At 30.7% G+C, this 19,941-nt stretch overlaps 3 protein-coding genes across 4 annotated transcripts in view; 2 read left to right on the forward strand and 1 right to left on the reverse strand.

The window, feature by feature from the left end:
• The window catches only part of LOC145316261 (tryptophan--tRNA ligase, cytoplasmic-like), a 309,384-nt gene that overhangs the window by 20,563 nt on the left and 268,880 nt on the right, over positions 1-19,941 (forward strand). The gene's annotated exons all lie outside the window — the stretch shown is intronic.
• Positions 899-19,941, reverse strand: part of LOC145316263 (uncharacterized) — a 61,109-nt gene continuing 42,066 nt past the window's right edge. The window contains exons 8-16 of the mRNA XM_080156687.1: positions 8,161-8,199; positions 5,392-5,456; positions 4,987-5,037; positions 3,500-3,552; positions 2,779-2,850; positions 2,384-2,536; positions 1,916-1,978; positions 1,444-1,533; positions 899-1,018 (exon numbers count right to left, since the gene is read on the reverse strand). Coding sequence (XP_080012813.1) covers positions 967-1,018; positions 1,444-1,533; positions 1,916-1,978; positions 2,384-2,536; positions 2,779-2,850; positions 3,500-3,552; positions 4,987-5,037; positions 5,392-5,456; positions 8,161-8,199 — 638 coding nt within the window. The 3' untranslated portion in view covers positions 899-966. The remainder of the gene's footprint in view (positions 1,019-1,443; positions 1,534-1,915; positions 1,979-2,383; positions 2,537-2,778; positions 2,851-3,499; positions 3,553-4,986; positions 5,038-5,391; positions 5,457-8,160; positions 8,200-19,941) is intronic.
• The window catches only part of Ufm1 (Ubiquitin-fold modifier 1), a 268,608-nt gene continuing 263,550 nt past the window's right edge, over positions 14,884-19,941 (forward strand). The window contains exon 1 of the mRNA XM_080156691.1: positions 14,884-14,893. The gene's annotated coding sequence lies outside the window, so the exon portion shown is untranslated. The remainder of the gene's footprint in view (positions 14,894-19,941) is intronic.

Below are 19,941 nucleotides of genomic sequence, written 5' to 3' on the forward strand. Positions count from 1 at the left end.
TAATTTTGCGAATGTTATTCACTTTAAGGATTTTACAATATGCGGAACTGATAGCACGCCGTGAAACCATCCTCCAACTAACTGATTAAAAAAGAGAAAGTGGTGTTCTATTATTGAAGAAGGGGTGGTGGATTCATGTTTTATAAAGGGAAGAGAGTGTGGATTTATTGGAAATGGGGAAACTCGGGTCTTTCCTTCTTGCCATGGTCTTACTCATGTTTTTATACAACTAGAAAATATACATAGAAATTCAATAATTGCTTAAATACTGCAATAATTTTTTATGTATGTTTTTGATTTTTTGAGAAAAAAAATACCATTCAAATTTTTTGTTGTAAATTTGGAACTATTTTTTGGAAGAAAGAAATAAAAATTTCGGGAGGAATCTATATTTGGTCTAGGCTAATTCTCTAAATAGTCATGAACCTGCCTAGCACCAATACTAAGCTTATCTGTAAATTGTGAAGTAGCTATTTATTAAATCTTTTCAGACATACATTCGTAGAATGTATAGAATTGAAGCTTATTTTTACACCATTGATATAAATGCTTCTTTGAATTGAATTACAAGAATCATTAATTTAAAAAGTCAATAATTTATTGGAATCTGTAAGTGTTTTTTATTATTAAACATAAATTTAACAGCGGAAGCGAATATTGAGGGTTTACCATTATTCACTTAAGTCGCGGGATCTTAAATACAATACCTACATAAGATTAATTATATAAATAAAAACTCTTCTTTAAATTTATATTGTTGGTTTTCAATCTATTTTTAATAAAAATACACTACTCTGAAGACATGAAGATATATTTCTTGATTAAATTTTTATTCAGTTAGTTTCTTGTATAAGTGAATAGCATATTAGCTTGGTTATTTTACAATACATATTTGATAAATAATTTCATATTATGTTTAATCACTTATGGATGTTAATAACATTTAGATTCAAGACAAGAACAATGTTATTCGACAGAGCCAACCACAGCTGCGCAGTTTATTTGTACATATCTCAGCCTAAAATATAAAAATTAAATCAAATCTTTATCTGTAATTTTTTAAGTATAATATAATATTTTTTAACTTTTTCAAAGTATCTAAAAGCAATTATAACAACACTGAATTTAATTCCAGATTGCCTTTGATTATTAAAACAATTGTGAATTTTCAATTCACATGATTCAGGAAAAAGGACAAAAGTCTTATGTGTGAAATTATGATTTTGGCAACTAGGAATTATAAAAAAAAATTCAAATAAGATTAGTTTTATGAAAAAAAGACAGACATGCATACATTCAAACACTGCATATTCTGCAAATCATTTTTAAACCTCTGTGCACTTGGCAATGTCAAACTTTTTGAAACCTCTGTTTTGGAGGTCCTAAGGACCCTACAATAGACGAGACAGCACTGAGAAAAAATTTAATTTTTCATTAAACTACCTGAAACCAGGGCCATGAAGAATGCGTTCATTTTTATTCTCAGTTGGCTCGCCAGTCACAAATTGTACTGAGAAAAGTCCACTTGACACCCTGGTAATAAATAAATAATAGAGTTATTATCCTTGATGTTCAATCTGTCACAATACAGCTTCATACAACTTGACAAAGAATTTCTAATAATAAAAGCGATGAAATTTAAATATATACAATTTCTTTATAAAGAATTTAAGGGTTTTTTGAAAATATTATGGGGAATAAAAATTATATATGTGTTATTCGTTAGAAGATTGTAACAGCAATATTTATTCGTTAATTTCTGAATTTTGTAATAAGCAGCTTGCACAACGGGGCAGTAAATTTTTTTTGTGTTAAACTTAACTAAGCTAAATTCATTAAAGTTCTACAGAAGACATTATCGACAGCTGGAATTAATGCTAATTAATAATAATCAAATGTTTTTTTTTAAAATCACCTAGTATAAATTGGAATTCCCTCCTGTTCACCATTCTCTATGCTAAGGGTTCCACCACAAAATCTAAAAATAAAACCAATAGTAGAAGAGTATCTTGGTTCCTAAACATGCGTAATCCTTATCATGCTCAAAGACTTATAGACAACGTTCTTGCAATCTAATTGTTAGTTGTCCATCGAGTTTACTTTAGAATACAGATAAGGAAGCATTGTATACAGATTATAGACTTTTAATTACTGTAAGTTGTTTGGACTGACTTTTAAAAATTTTCAAATCCTATAAAGCTTACTAGTCTTTTCTAGGAATTTGGATTCCTAAGTCTTACATATTCCTCTATATCTTTGTTAGGATACAGAAAACTTAACACTTAGGCTAGAAAATCCAATTCTTAGAATTTCGCGCAATTACAACAGCTTAGATCAAATAAAGTTAAAGAAATTAAAATGTTAAAAATACTCAACATCACACCTGTCTCTTGATTCTAATTTCTTCTTTTCTTTGGAACCCACCGAAGCCTCTGTACCTGGAAGTACCCCAGTTCCTCCAGGTATTAACAGGTAATCTCTGGCACACAGTTCGTCTCCGCAGCCTGACAGCTTCTGCTTAGTCAAATCATCATTTCTATACAAGATAACATATTTTTCACATTTCGCAGAATTTCATTATTTCGTCATGAGTCGTTAATAATTAGTTTTAATTGCTGCTTTATAGGGGTGGGACACCAAAAATAAATTTTTTTATTCTATGATTATAAAGGTCTATCTAGAAAAAAATCTAGCAATTTGAAGTTTTAATTAATATTGAAATAGAAAATCAAGATTTCGTTATAAAATATATTTCATAAAATTGTGTTAAAACATTACCTTCCATTAGCTCTGTTTTCTATAAGATTTCTTTGTTTGACTGGTTCCAACATAAATTGATTTGCATCCGCTCTGCAAAATAAAATCAATTTAAGTGCTTTAAATTCTAGATATCTGTAAAACATAAACATAAATGCTTAAATATAGTTTTCTTATTTATAGTCTTTCAAAATGTCAAGTGGCAAAATTTGGTTTAAATGAAATGTTAAAATCCTATTATATAAAGTAATAACCGTTTTTTTTTTGACACAACCAAATCTCTCCCGATTTTGTATCACTTTGAAAAGTGCGATTCCAGTTAAGTCATATACGTTTCGGGAAAGAAAAAGGGAAGGGGGGAAGAAAATCTCTTCAAAAGAGATGGGAGAAAAGGGAAGAGATTTTCTTCCCCCCTTCCCTTTTTATATGACGTCACAGGAATCGCACTTTTCAAAAGTGATAAAAAAATCGGGACAGATTGGGTTGTGTCGTTTTTTTTTCTGTAGCGAGCATCTCGCTAACCGCTGAACCGATATGATTCTAATTTACAGTAAAGTTTCTAATAGGTCCTGGGATGGTTTAAGGCTATTTTGTATTTTTTATTATAAAAAGGTTAGGTACGGTTTTAGGCTAGTTTTCTGCCCTTCCTCATCCTTTCGAATATAGAGTCCCTAGATGCTTGGGGAGCACTGGCTAGTGTTTTAAAAAATGAATAATAATTTGTTGAATAAACAAACTCTACCTAAACTCGCCATAGCAGGCTCCCTTCTCAGATTTGATGCAAATCTTGTAATTCTAAAGTATATGAATAGTAATTTATCGTATCATATTATAGACATCTTTCCGCAGATTAAAACCAGTTTTCGGCCCCTCGAGGTTAACAAAACTGAAATGAATTTTATGAATTTGTTTTAATATTTTGGGATATTGTTCGTAATACGATGCTATACATGACTTTTACGTATGGCTGAGAAACGGTTCTAATCCAGCGGATATCGATCGGTTGTATAAAATGAACAATTATTAGATTAAAACCAGTTTTATTAGCCCCGAGATGCCGAAGGCACGGGCTAAAAAACTGGTTTTAATTTATGATTATACATTTTTATATTTGTAGAAAACCGGATATAATTCGATGCTAGACATAGTTTTTTTCGTAATTTTTTCGGTTCTAATCCACCGGATTCAAATGAATACGAGAAAGCATTTTTATAATATTTACATTAAATAAACTGTATATTGTACACAATATTAAAATGTAACACTAAAAGTCGTCTTGAATTGAACATTAATTTAACAAGAATGTAAACTTGCCAACAAAAATAAAACATAAAGATATTTTGTCGTTAATTTAGGTTGCTAATATAGATCTTATTAATTGATTAGTTCGTTCATCCAGTGAGAGAGGAGGGGATGGGGTAAAGAAGGCGGATTGCGGATATCGTTATTTTAGCCGTTTGCGAATATCACTATATTTGAGAACAAAAAAATCTTGCACATTATCCAAGTAATTATATTTCTATTTTTGCACTAGATATAAGAAGTAGAAGTAAAGGATGTGTCATATCCCTCCTAGCTGATATATTCATGATCTACACAAGAATGATAACATGTATTACAAGCAAAGCTTGGAAATAAAATAATATCTCAGCTGCTAGGAAAGATAGAGGTATTTTTCCCCTAAGTATGGTGCATGTTTAGGATTTTATAACTTTTGCTGCAAACCGCTTAACTTCTTATACTGTTATTTGTTACTTTTATTTCTAAGTTTTATTTTATTTTTTTCTAGTTTTATTTAGCTTATTTCAATGACAGCCACCTAAACTATTTTTATGCAGATTTGTCTAATAGACATGTGTAGTGTTAAACCACGAAATAATTTTGACTGTCAGAGAAATATTTAACTTTTGTGTCTTTATTTTAGATGTATGACTTGACTGAAAAGTAATCCACTAATACTTGGATGTTTCACCAGATTTTCATGTACTCTCATAAAGTGACAGTCGCAACTGGCTAAAATAACGATACCCCAAATCCAACCCTTTTACCCCATCTCCTCCCCTTCTATTAGATCAACGAACTGACCTATAAATAAGTTCCATATAATAAATCATAATTGACGACAAATTTTCCCCTAACAATATATCCACGTATATTCTACATATATCCATTCATCCATAATACAAAACTAATGTCTGTCATATAAAAAAGAATATTTCTATTAATTACCTGATTGTTAAGATACTGGACACCTTCAAAATTGAAAGATTTTATGTTTCCCTATAATAAAAAATTCATTAAACATATTCTAAACAAGAATTGATAAATTTTCTTTTATATAATTTTAAGAGATTAAAACTCATTTAAATTATTCTTTTTCATCAGGAAAACTTTATGAAGTACATTAAAAAATAGGTTTGTTTCCTAGTAACTTTTGTAAAATAATTGAAAAAGAATTGAAATATGATAGTTTCGATGAAAAAGTAATGTAATTAAACAAAATATATTGCATATATTGTAGTGCATCATGAAAGTGTTTGAGGGGGGCGAAGGGGTAGACGTAGTACAATAATTATAGGTAACTATAGTATAGTATAGATGAGAATTTATATTATATTGAATCTAATAGTACACCTGGGATCCTAGATAATACTGTGTGCATCCCAGTGGGGCCATCACACTTGATCTCTCCTCACAATCTTATACAAAATATTCACACTTTAGCTACAGAGAGAAAGGGGACATTGGGGATGTTTTTTACACTAGTCCCAAGTTTTATAATAACGTTTTCTTATTCGTTAGCTAACAACCTAGCAGTCTTTTATTTAATTTTGATTGTTTGGTTCTATAAGTTGATTGTTTTAACGTTTAACCAATAATTGTATGTAATTTATGTATTATCATTGATGATGTTCATGAATTTATCAGCCATTGTCTTATCCCTTTACATCCCTGCTTTAGCTAGGGGCCGGGGCTTGTGTGTCGTTTTGTCACACTGTCACACCAGTTTAGTTTGGTGAGTTTTAATATGGTATAAAACTGCGACTGAATGAATTTAAATCAGCTGTTTCGATAGGTTTTCAAAACATGAAATGACACTAAATATACAACCTGGGACTGAACTGTTATATTGTAGAATTTTATTCTGACATATAAATATAAATGAAATTCTTTTATACCCATACATGTAAATGCAAATGTACTGAGGTAAATAAAAGAGAGACATGCGGCTTGTGACAAAAAATTATTCGTTAGTTTTATAGTGATTTGCAGAAACAGTGACATTGGTCTATTTTTTACTTAAGTCATCATAGTTTTATTTTTACGTTTTCTTATTCGTTGGCTTAACAACTTTGGGGACTTGTAATGAATTTTGATTGGTTGGTGCATTAAGTTGAGTGTCTAAACGTTTTAACCACCAATTTTAATTACAAAAGGAGTAATTGTGTGCATCATCATTGGAGATGTAAATGTACATCAGTTTATCGATTATTGTCGTATCCCATTAGATCCCTGGTGAAAGAAGAAAAGATGGCTGATGGAAAAAAAATCATAGAAATCTACTGTTTTTGATATCTTTTATATAACTTAAAGACAGACACTTTTTAATACATTCTACTTCTTTTAGATTAGTTTTTAACAATTCAACTTGTTTTGATAACGCCACAACACATTTTTCTATTACTGTATTTTTAAAAGCGAAGCTTTTCTGTAATTAGGATCGGTCCATCCGTACGTCCGTCCGAGATAGATAGCTTTTTTTCGTTAATTTAGTCATGTTAGAATTGTCCTATCGATTTCAAACTTTGGATGGTCATTACTGTAGTAGTTTGGTACGATTTAGAAAGCGTAGCAACTCTAAAAGCATTACGAAAATGTCCGTACGTCCATTTTAAACATTTTGATTTTTCTACTTTTTTAACAACAAATTTTTAAGTGTTTTAATTATCCGTTTGATCTGATTTTTGGTATATTGATTCCTGGGACAACAAAGAACAATATTATAAGCGAAGCAACTCTATAATCAAGTCCCAAAATGTAAGTATGTCCATAAACATTATCATGTTTTTAAGCAGTTTTTCAACAAATTTACCTACAATTTTGATTCGACATTTATACATTTATGTTCCGATTTTTCAGTTCAGACACTGTACAAGTGTTAATGTCCGTTTGTCCTACCTTTTTAGTGCTTCGCTTTTATGGATGTTGTCATCCTTGTTCTTTATTACAGTTGGGAGGTAGGAAATATGTCATCAGCAATAACTGCCGTTTAAACGTCTTTAGATTGGCGCAGTATGGTTCAGTAAGCCGTTCTTTACCAATTATCAACCTTTACTAAGATATACACGACTTTTATGTTTCTATTTTTGGTTTCTATCAATCAAAAATAATTTTTTTTAAAGATTTTTTTAGCTTTCTTTAGTTGTTCTGTGTTTATAAGAATTTATGGCTAATTTATAGATTATAATCTTTAGATATTTTTACTAAGAAAGGTAAATTTCTCTTCATTCTTTACAAGAATAATAGTTATTTATCGCAACGCATTATGGACAGCTTTCCGGTGATATTAAAATTTTAAAAAATTAAGATTAAAATCAGCTATGATAGTATTAATTTTATGATTTTTTATTTTATATTCGTGGAAAATTGTCTGTAACACGACTTTAAGTATGGCTGAGAATCGGTTCTAATCCAGCAGATATTAATCGGTATTAATGTTGGAAAAAGTATTCTTAAGGCCTTATTAAGTATCCAAAGTATGTTGCAACTCGCAACCATATTGTCCTGTGAGGACCAAGAATACAGTCATTGCTTTATTTTGCATAACAATTGAATGTGTGTGTGCATACATTTTATACACCAGGAGACAATATTTTAGGGATATTATGCATCAACAATTTTTACTATACTAGCGGCTTCGCCCCTAGCCTCTAGGGGCTTTGCAAAAAAAAAAATTTTGGCGAAAATCGTAAAAGGACCAACTAAATCTTCAACAACAAAAAAATGGAGGGTATTTTTTTGTTTTTGGGAGGGTTGGGGTTGTATCACCCCCCAAGAAAATAGCCTAAAACCACCACAGGACCAGTAGGTATATACCCTGAAGAGTAGAATCCGATCGGTTCAGTGGTTACCGAGATCTTAAGGGACGGACAGACGGACGGACGGGCAAACATCATTCTACTGAAGTAAAACTGCTCTATAAATTGGTATAATGCTTCATCAGATTTTGGTTAGCTGAAAGTAAATAAATTTGATTTATCTGTACTGCAAAAGCAGTGGTTTAAAATGTTTAAAAATCGTCTGTTACATAACATATAGCCAAACCGAATAATTAAAAATGCCATTTGATTTATTTATCGAATGTTAAATTGACCTATAATAAAAGTTTAATGTTTTGTTTACCTATTTGAGTAATCCACAGGCCAAACTTATAAGGGATTCCTAAAAAATTGAATATTAAAAAAATTATGTAAGAACCATCGTGGGCTTAGAAGAAACAAATGTATAAATTATGAAAGATACCCTAGTAGTTTTTAAATCTGACAAGTAGTGACAAAACCTTGTCTAATCTGAGTTTTGACAGGTTTTCCTCAGGTTTTAATCTGCCCGCCCCTCATCAATCAACTCTGACATTTGATTACATTTCGTCAGATTGTAATCTGACGAAACCTGTGTTTTTGCGCAAAAAGGTACTAAAACTCAGATTACTCAGGATTTGCCGCCAAATTTTTAATCTGTCAGGGGGGATTTCAGATTATAATCTGACGAATCTGACTCAATGTGAGCAAAGTTCAGGTGATTAAGATCGTAATCTGTGATTAAATTGACCCTCAAAATTTGCCCAGTTAATCCCTTATCTGACATTTGATGACAAACAGTCATACTCTAACCTGACATTTGATGACAAACAGTCATACTCTAATCTGACAATTGATGACAAACAGTCATACTCTAACCTGACTTTTGATGACAAATAGTCATACTCTAATCTGTCAATTGATGACAAACAGTCATACTCTAACCTGACTTTTGATGACAAACAATCATATTCTAATCTGGCATTTGATGACAAATGGTCATACTCCTAACTGACTTTTAGTGACAAACAGTCATACTCTAATCTGACATTTGATGACAAACAGTCATACTCTAATCTGACATTTGATGACAAACAGTCATACTATAATCTGACATTTGATGACAAACAGTCATACTATAATCTGACATTTGATGACAAACAGTCCTACTCTAATCTGACATTTGAAGACAAACAGTCATACTCTAATCTGACATTTGATGACAAACAGTCATACTCTAATCTGACATTTGAAGACAAACAGTCATACTCTAATCTGACATTTGATGACAAACAGTCATACTCTAATCTGACATTTGATGTCAAACAGTCATACTCTAATCTGACATTTGATGGCAAACAGTCATACTCTTATCTGACATTTGATGACAAACAGTCATACTCTAATCTGACATTTGATGACAAACAGTCATACTCTAATCTGACTTTTATTGACAAAAAGTCATACTCTAATCTGACATTTGATGACAAACAGTCATACTCTAATCTGATATTTGATGACAAACAGTCATACTCTAATCTGACATTTGATGACAAACAGTCACACTCTAATCTGACATTTGATGACAAATAGTCATACTCCTATCTGACTTTTAGTGACAAACAGTCATACTCTAATCTGACATTTGATGACAAACAGTCATACTCTAATCTGACATTTGATGACAAATTGTCATACTCCTATCTGACTTTTAGTGACAAACAGTCATACTTTAATCTGACATTTGATGACAAACAGTCATACTTTAATCTGACATTTGATGACAAACAGTCATACTCTAATCTGACATTTGAAGACAAACAGTCATACTTTAATCTGACATTTGATGACAAACAGTCATACTCTAATCTGACACTTGATGACAAACAGTCATACTCTAATCTGACATTTGAAGACAAACAGTCATACTCTAATCTGACATTTGATGACAAACAGTCATACTCTAATCTGACATTTGATGACAAACAGTCATACTCTATACTGACTTTTAGTGACAAACATTCATACTCTAATCTGACATTTGATGACAAACAGTCATACTCTAAACTAACTTTTAGTGACAAACATTCATACTCTAAACTGACTTTGAGTGACAAACAGTCAGGTTAGAGTATGACTGTTTGTTACTAAATTTCAGATTATCAAAAGACAGGTTAGAATATGACAGTTTGTCATTAAAATTCATACTCTAATCTGACTCATAATGATAAATAGTCATACTCTTAATAAAAATAATGATAGCAATAAATTCTACAAAATACAATATTAATTACACAATATATATAACAACTATAAAATTAAGTGATGGTACTCTTCAAAAAATTTGGTTGTTCTAGTTGTGCAAATGGGTCAACAGAAGTAACTATCATAAAAGATTTTTTTATGGGACAATCTTTTAATTAAGTTATTCTATTGAAAATTTTCAAAATTATCTCTTTCTTGGTTTCTCATTTCTTTGTTTGTGTGTTGACTGCATCAAAAATGTTTTAATGTAGTTATATGATTTTCAAAACCACTTCATCATCAGACAAAAAAAATTATCAACAACCTGACATTGAAGTGATTCTAAAATTTTGTGGTTAATTATTTTTTGGCAATAGAAAAACTAATTAGAGATAATTACATATCATCAAATAATATCTAAAGGTATAGTTGCATGAAGTGCATTTAAAAAATATGATGGCTAGCATAAGTAACAAAAATACCATCTAACATGTATAATTTTGTATTAAAATGAATAACAATCAATTAGGCACCACCCAAATACTGTTTTTGTGAAAGCAGGACAGCCATTTATGTTGCATATATCCAAAAAATATGATTTTCAAGTCTTGATATTTTTAAAACTACATGGTAGAAAATTGAAATTATTTCAAATATATGTCCTATAAATGAACTATTAAACATAAAAATAAGCAGTTCACAAAATTCAAGTTTAAATGCAATTAGTGCAACTACACCTTTGATGCAAAAAAATAAGGAAAAATTAAATACTATTAATTAGACATCTATTAATATTAGCTAACATTAACTAAACAATTTATTAAACTAAATAATAATAATATATCTGAAATTAGAAAACTAACCAACAAAGAAAATACACCATTTTTTTGTTTGTTTTTGTAAATGTAGAAAAGATTAAGATTTACATAGTGCTATATTTTGAAGTAGTTTCTAAATCTTTTTAATGCTAATCCATATTTATTTATGAAAATTTTTAAAACTTTCAGTCTGTATGTAAATTTTTTATGTCCCTATGACTGTCTCATGTCTGCCTATATAAGTATGTCTTTATATCTGCCTGTCCATCATATCTGACCCTCTGGCTGTCTTATGTCCGCCTATGTATGTCTGTCTTTCTGTCAGTCTGTACATCTGTCTAAATATATGAATGTCACTCTGTCTGTCCTTCTGTCAATGGTCTGGTTGTCTATCAATCTGTCTTTCCCCTTTCTGTAAATCTGTTAGCTCATCTGGCTGCCAGTCTGTATCTCTGCCTGTTTGTCTGTCAATATGTCTATGTATATGTTTTTCTGTCCATATGTCTGTTTGTCTGTATATCTTTCTGTCCATCTATAACTGTCCTTCTGTCTAGTTTTTCTGTATTTATAACTTTTACAAATTGAAATTTTTTTTATACTTTCAGTCTGTATGTTCACTTTTTCTGTCCCTTCTGTCTCTTTATCTGTCAGTTTGTTCATATGTCAGTCTGTCTGACCATATGTATGACATTCTGTCTGTCTGTCTTACCAGCTATCTAACCATCTGGATGTCAGTCAGTCTGTTTGACTTACCAGCTATCTGACCATATGCATGTCAGTCAGTCTGTTTGTCTTACCATCTGTCTGACCATATATGTAAGTCTGTCTATTTCTTTATATGTCTGACTGTATGTCTTAAAACCTGTCTGTCTATTTGATTATCCTGTATGACTGTCTGTCTATTTGTGGATCTGTCTGTCCATTTGATTATCTGTTTTTCTGTTTAAATGTAAGTAAGTCTGTCTGTCTGTTTGTATATATGTCTGTCCATTTGTCTGTCTGTTTGTCTTTCCATCTGTCTATTTTTCCTGGTTCCATCTTTATTGGATTTATATTCTTGTTTTCTGTATGAACTAAATTTTTGTTTCACTAGGAACCAGGATCAGGTGATAGATGATAAAGGGAGGATTAGGTTGTGCTAAAAATCTGTAAAGGTGAGAGTTTTAAGGTTTAAAAATTGTAGTAGAAAACCGATAATATTTACTAAATATATGTATTTCTTATTGAAAAGAACTATAGACAATTTTTTAAAAAGTTAACATAAATTTTTATCAATCTACTACTGTTTTTTACTTAAAACTACTCACAACCATTAAAGATTTTTAGCGCAACCTACTCTTCCCTTCGTGTAAACACCTCAGTTACAACTGAACAATAACCCCCTTTTATAGGTTAGTATTGTAGCAAATAGGTTTTGATACTGTTGGTATTTTAAAACCCAATCAATATTTTTAAAAATATCCAAAGATTTTAAGCCAACAAATTAAATTTAATGTGGACAGAGAAAAAAAACCTTAATATTTAGGGAGAGAGAGGATATTTGACTGTAAATTACATTTTTACACTAGGATGTGTAGCGAATCTCAAAAACTGCCTAACTGATATGGTTCCACTTTGCAGTGAATAGTTTTAGGTCTAGGGAAGAATTTTAGATATTATATATCCCCCCCCCCCCAAAAAAAAAAGAAGAAGAAGAATATTTTAGAGTCTTCTAAGGGCATAATTACTAGTTCTAATATTAAAGTAGAAGGATCTCTAACTATGTATCTTTCAGTCTGTTTGTTAAAGTGTAGATTCTCAGAGGTCCTGGAAGTGTTTATATCTAATTTGTGGGAGGGTACCAACACCATCAAAGGGAAATGCCCATCTAAAAAAATAACTCCTCCCCCCCCCCTCAATTTTTAAAAACTATAACTAAAAGTGGTAGGGTTGACTTTCCGCTGGCCTCTAGTGGCGTAGCTGCTAGTATATTGTTATTGCAGAAAGACAGAATAATTTAACTAGTATTGATCCAATACTGTATCCTTTGATTTTACGAATTTTAATGTATTTTTTTAGGTATAAGACAATGGCCGAAAAATTGATGCACATAAATCCCAAATTACCCCTTCTGTAGATTATAATTAGTGGTTAAAACATTAGGACACTCGAACAATAAACCAATACTGTATCCCTTGATTTTACGAATTTTAATGTATTTTTTTAGGTATAAGACAATGGCCGAAAAATTGATGCACATAAATCCAAAATTACCCCTTCTGTAGATTATAATTAGTGGTTAAAACATTAGGACACTCGAACAATAAACCAACCAAATACTAATTAATAAAAGTCCCCAAAGTTGTTGTGCCAATGAATGAGAAAACGTTATCAAAAACCTTTGTAATAAACAGTTAAATGTTTCCTCCTACCCTTGTATACATCTCATAAAGTTTAAACAGGAATTCAAGGGTTAGGTCAATGATAATACATTTATTCATTTCCCTAATGATGAAAAAAAAACATCCAAATTCAAGTGTTTGAGCCAACGGTAGAATACTTTGGGTACTAACATAATTTAAAGCCCAATGTCCCCACCCTCCTTATTACAATAATACCAAAATTTTGTAGTACGATTTCTTATTCATTAGCTCAACACTTTGGGTACTTTTATTAAATTATGATTAGTCAATTAATATACTAGCAATGTCCAAACATTTCAACCCTACTTTAGAATAAAATTATTGGTTGAAAAGTTTAGACTCTGCAAGTTAAGAAAGAATAAATTCAAGTGTCTGAGTCAACAAAAATAACTTTGAATACCAGCATAATTTTTAGCCCAATGTCCCCTCCCTCCTTGTTACAAAAATATCAAAATTTCATAGCACAATTTCTATTCGTTTCCTCAACACTTTTATTAAACTTTGATTAGTCAAGTAATATACTAGCAGTGTCCAAACGTTTTAACCAATAATTATATAATTTAGAAGGGGTATATTAATGTATCATCCATTGTCCTATCCCTTAATACATATATTTACAGATGACCTCGTATAAAAAAGGTCACTTTAAATGTTCAGAAAATAGGTTGATTCTAAGCTTTGAGGGATTATTTATCCCTTAACAGTCAGGCCCCTTGCCGCACCTTAATCGGTTAGGGGGGGGGGGCGTTCAACGCCCCCCCCCCCTATTATCTCAGTTCCTATTAGAGCTAGAGGGCTACATTTTTTTGTGCAAGTCCCCTGTTTGATAATGAATTTCCGACCTTTAGTAAGTCAAAGTCAATTTTCGCTTCCTTCACCCTTTTATTTAACAACCTTTGTTTTTAGGTCCTTTTTTACTTAAAACTTTCAAACGGCTGTAATTTTCTTATTTTTAAAGCTAGAAGAACAATTTTTTTCCAGAAAATATTTATCTTTATGTAAATTTTATATCAAAAATATCAAAGTCGGTGGTCAGCAGGAAAACAGCGGCGGATCTTTATGAAATTTTAATACGTTATGTAGACATGTAAGAAAAGCTTGAGTTTAAAATTTGAAGTATCTAAGTCAAAAATTGAGGCCACAGGAGCCTTTTAAAGATTTTTGGAGACCTGGAGGATTAGGACCTGCAGGATCATACCTGGAACCTGAAATTGACTTGAACACATATATTTCATATAAGTATGTACTACTAGAGGATATTTTAGTATTTTGGTAAGATACAATGCTTTGTTTAAGTCAAAAAAATATTTTTGCTCTTTACCTGGATGACCCTGCCAGGTTTGCTGGCATCCTGTGCCCGCCAGGATGTAGATATTAAAAAATTTCCAACTCTCAGTTATGTGTCATACCCAAACTTAAAAAGTCACGCAGTTTGGGCTCTTTATCTTTCACACACAGAAAATGAGATAGAAAAAACTGGGTGGGAGGGGGGGGGGGGCGTTCAACGCCTCCCCCCCCCCCCCGACCGTTAAGGGTTATAGTATTAATTATAGACAGTTTACCAAGGATATTTGTTTAGCTTTTCTTCTACAAGTAAGAGCATCCTTTAAAAATCAGCCCCTCCCCTTTTTTTAAAATTATAAAATCTTTTTTTTCTCCTCAACATTTAAAAAAGACTTTTTTTCTTATTTTTGTTGTGTGTGTTTTATAAAACCTATCATTTATGTATGGACATACATACCCCAATTCTATAGAAGCTTCGTTTTTAACGAGAAAACAAGGATGGTAACATACAAAAAGTGAAGCTTTAAAGTGACAGGACAAACGAACATTACCACTTGTAAAGATCTAGAAAAAATTGAATGTAGATCCATAGGATTTTACTATAGACGGCTGAACCAACCCCAATTATACAAAAGCTTCGCCTTAAAAAAACAGTAATAATAGCCAGGGATCTAAAAGGATAAGACAATGTTAGATAAATTGGTGTATATCACCAATGATGATACACAAAATTACCCCTTCTGTAGATTAGAATTACAATTAGATTACAATAAAAATCTATAAAAGTCCCCAAAGCTGTTAAGTCAAGCAATAAAAAAAACGTTATTGTTAAACGTTGGGGACTAGCACAATGTCCCCTCCCTCACTAAATAATAGAGTATCTTTGCATTAATACAAAATTTATAAGGGAAGCTTTTCTATAATTCAGGTACGTGCGTCCGAACTTCCATAACGGATAGCTCTTTAGGTTAGTTTAGTCATGATATAATTGTCCTATCGATTTAAACTTTTCTCCTTGCGATTTCAATGATTAATGTGGTCGACTATATAGCTCTTTAAATGATACTCTTGGCTGATATATTATCTACAATCTATTTGCCAGGGATATTAGAGATTAAATTTAAATTCCTTTTCCAAAAACTAAATATTACTTTATGTTTATCCACGGATCATATGGGATAAGACAATGGCCGGTCTATTATGATATTAGAGGGAAATTTAGACTGTCAATTACACAAGTACTCGAAAGTTTTAAAATCACGTTTATCTATTCGTTGGATTAAAACTTTTATTTAATTTTGATTGGTTAGTTCTTTAAAAGCTTCAAATGTTTCAACTAAAAGTTAATCTCCATGCAGAAATGGTAATTTTGTTTATTAAATAATTGTGTTCGTCTTATCCTTTAAGATCCCTGACAAAGTTACCCCTTCTGTAGATTAAAATTATTGATAAAAAATGTTTTTCTTCTTAAATGCGTACTTTGCTCTTAGTTTGATTTGTTTTCATAGAAAATCTAAGTTGGGTAGGGATAGATTAATGAGAAGAAAAAAAATAATATTTGTAATAAATTGTTTGATATTTATATATATTTTAGGTATATGCATATTAAGAAACAAACTTATTTTCTTCTCTTTTAATTACTTTAAACTTTAAAATATACCAGCGGTTGCGCCCCTAACATTTAGGAGCTAGGGAAGGGAAGAAAATAGTATAAAACCATCGTAGGACTAATATAAAGCTTTCCAAAAATAAATAACTCGCTGGGTTAATAGCTTTAGAAGTCTTAAGCTACGGATAAAAAAAAAACATTACTTCTTTATATAATAGGTTACGTCCCCAGAAGAGGGAGGGTGTAGTCCGAAATAGGACCTATGAGAAGCTACACTTTAGAGGAAAATCATATCAGTGAAGTGGTTTGGGAGATCCTTCGGTACACAAAGACAGACACATAGACATCTTGTTACCTTTACATAACATTATCAAACTTGTTAATAATATATATTCTTATTGAAAGTTTAAATTTTAGTTTTTAGAATGTTTGTCTCTGCAGAAATAATTACAATAAATGCATATTGTCAAATGGTCACAAATAATGTGAAAACCTAGCCTAATATTAAAACAGCTAATTATAACAAAACATGTTATTAAAACATAATCAAAAATATTTAACTTAGATTATGGTAATAATATGGGAGCTGACACATTTACTGCAGTTACTCTAAACTAACCTTTATATTTTATTTGTTTAGGGATGGTAATAAATCAAGGATCTTACGGGATAAGACAATAGATGATATATTGATTTACATACCCAATGATGATAATAAAATTAACCCATCAAAAGTACATGAGCAGATTGAAATTTTTTTTAATGTTAAAGCTTTGCTCATAGATATGCATCATGTAAGTTTTAAGCATAAAGCCAGAAAAACGATCTTTGTTTAATCATGATTTTAGACTATTTTTAATTAAATCAATATTGCTATTTTAATTTTCCTAAAAATTATCAGAGTAAAATGTTACAGTCGAAAGGGTCTACCTTCAATCTAGAAAAGGTTTGATTTAAAATTAAGATTTGTGACTTTATCTAATTTACTCTAAAACGTTTCTAATAGTTTATGTTTAAGGTAGGGGAAAGACAATGGCATATAAAATTATAAATTATTTTCCAGTATGGTTTCATAACCGATTAATATCCAGTGGATTAGAACCGGTTCTCAACCATACTTAAAAAGCATGTATAATAGCGAATTATATCCAGTTTTCTACGAATATAAAAATGTATAATCATAATATTAAAACCAGTTTTGTTAGCCGGCGTGTTTGGCATCTCAGAGCTAGTTTTAATCATATAATGCGTTCAAATGCATTGTAGAACCAGCTTTATATCTATTTCTTATAATACCAGGTTCTTAACAAGCCCCCCCCCACCATCCCCACTACTCCATGGTTACGAATTTAATCTTGTAATACTCGTCCCATTTCCTCATAACTATACCCTACTAAATGTTTGGGTTGATATCATATTATAATATAAAAATTCCCGCAAATATAAATATTAAATAAATAAAATAAAACAAAGTAATAAAATTCTAACCTTAGGATTCTTTCAAAAATTGCACTTTGATTTCTTTTTAGTTTGTTTGTTTATTATTATTTTTGATCTTTGGTAAAATGGTGATTTATGATTTAGCATTAAAAACCACGACATTTTTATATTCAAAACTTATTCATTATATTGATCATACAATGTCGAGATTATTATTGCTAAAATATCTTTCATGTAACTGCAAAAAAAATCAATTGATAACTTTGTTTTCATATTTTTGTTTAAAATAACATTTACTTTTAACACAAACACATATCACACGGCTTGCTTCGTAGTTCATGCGACGAAGGTCACATATATACTAGAGTCATATTCCTCCCTTTTTTCATTCCCAACCCCCATTTATGAACAAAGGTATATCATAATCAGAGAGAAAATGTCTAAAGGGATAAGTCAATTTAAAATTCAAATATTATATGTTGTTTCAGTTTTATTATTAATTTATTATTACACTAGCGGTTACGCCCCTAGAAGCCTCTAGGGGCACTTAAGTTAGCAGTGGGAAAAGTCAACCTCATCCAATATTAAATTTGAGTTTAAAAAGAATAAAAAAAATAGTTTAAAACTTTCCCAGGACCTATAAGAAGCTTCACTGTAAAGGAAAACAATATCGGTTCAGCGGTTAGCAACAGGCATAGCCTAGGTAGCAATAGATTTAATAAAATTGAAAAATTTTGTGGTCAGACCTTATTTGGACTCAAATATCAATATATTTAATGGGTTTAAATATTAAATTTTTCGTTCACAAAGGAAGTATTAATTAACACCTAAATTTATAATTTTGTTCAGAGAGGAAGGGTTTATATTTTCAATATTAATATTGGAATAAAAATATTCATTTTTGTGGGCAGTAAAGGTAATAAAATAATAAACAAATTTATGAATTTCTTGGGTTGGCCATTTTTTGTTACGTGGGGGGAAGGGGGAAACTTTACAACCTCACAGATTTTTTATGACTTTGAGGTAAAACGCCAAATTTATATATATTTTGAAAAATAATCACCAAATCTGGACTTTATCATTTCTACCTTTTTTAATCTAAAACTCTCACTGCCTGTTTATCTTTTAGATGAGTGTACTAATAGATCATTGGGTATATACATCAATTTATCGTTCATTGTCTTATCTCTTGAATAAAAGCTTGAAAACAAGAATGAAAACATCCATAAAAGCGAAGCGAATTTTACATACAATTGAATCCATACATATTAAAATATTACTGACAGTAATATATACATCAGTCTATTGTCCATTGTCTTATCTCTGAATAATAGTTTTAAAACAAGAATGACAACATCCATAAAAGCGAAGCGAAGTTTATATACAATTGAATTCATTAATATTACAATATTACTGACAGTAATATATACATCAATCTATCGTCCATTGTCTTATCTCTGAATAAAAATTTTAAAACAAGAATGACAACATCCATACATATTAAAATATTTTATGGCTTTTGTTTGAGTCATTTTTAGGGTCTTTATGAAGCTAATAATAATCTGAGTAGCCATTAGACTGATTCAGTTCTGCCTTTATAGAATAATAACACTGGTTTTCGCCTATTTTCTTAGTGTTGGGGTTCTTAAATTATAGACTTGATTTGAAATGTTATAGTATAAATGAGTGTGCATTCACTTCTGTATATAATCACGTTCACTAACTGTTTTATATTCGCAAAAAGACAAAATAACAAATTGATTCAAGACATGTTGTTTTTTCAATTATGAGAAATTTGTAAGAAGTAGTTTATACTATTTGGATTTATTATTACTTAGATCTTACGCAAGATTATCCTGTACTCTAATGAAGTGAAACTTGTAGCTGGCTAATATAACGATACCCCTATCCAGCCCCTTTAACCTGTCCAATCCCCTTCTACTAGGTAAACGAACTAACAGTTAAATTATGTCCATTAAAGCAACCTAAATTGACGACTATTTTCCTCCTGCCATAATATGCATGTAATAAGCGGCTTTGATGATTTAAAATGTAATTAAAATGTGGAAGGGAATGTTCACAAAGTACATGATAGTAATTAAAGTTTATCCATATCAAACCATGAATCAGGGAGGGAGGGGACATTGGACTGTAAATTATAATAGTGTTCAGTGATTGAAAAAACGTTCTTTCATTTTTTAATTGATGTTAATATTGTTTATCTTGATTGGAGAATGTACATCAATTTTTTAACCATTGTCTTATCCCTTAGGAACCATGGTTAGGATACAAAATAAAGAAAAGAATTG

The sequence above is a fragment of the Acartia tonsa genome, chromosome 4 (assembly GCF_053477335.1).
Source record: "Acartia tonsa isolate MP-2025a chromosome 4, ASM5347733v1, whole genome shotgun sequence".
Lineage (NCBI taxonomy): Eukaryota > Metazoa > Arthropoda > Copepoda > Calanoida > Acartiidae > Acartia > Acartia tonsa.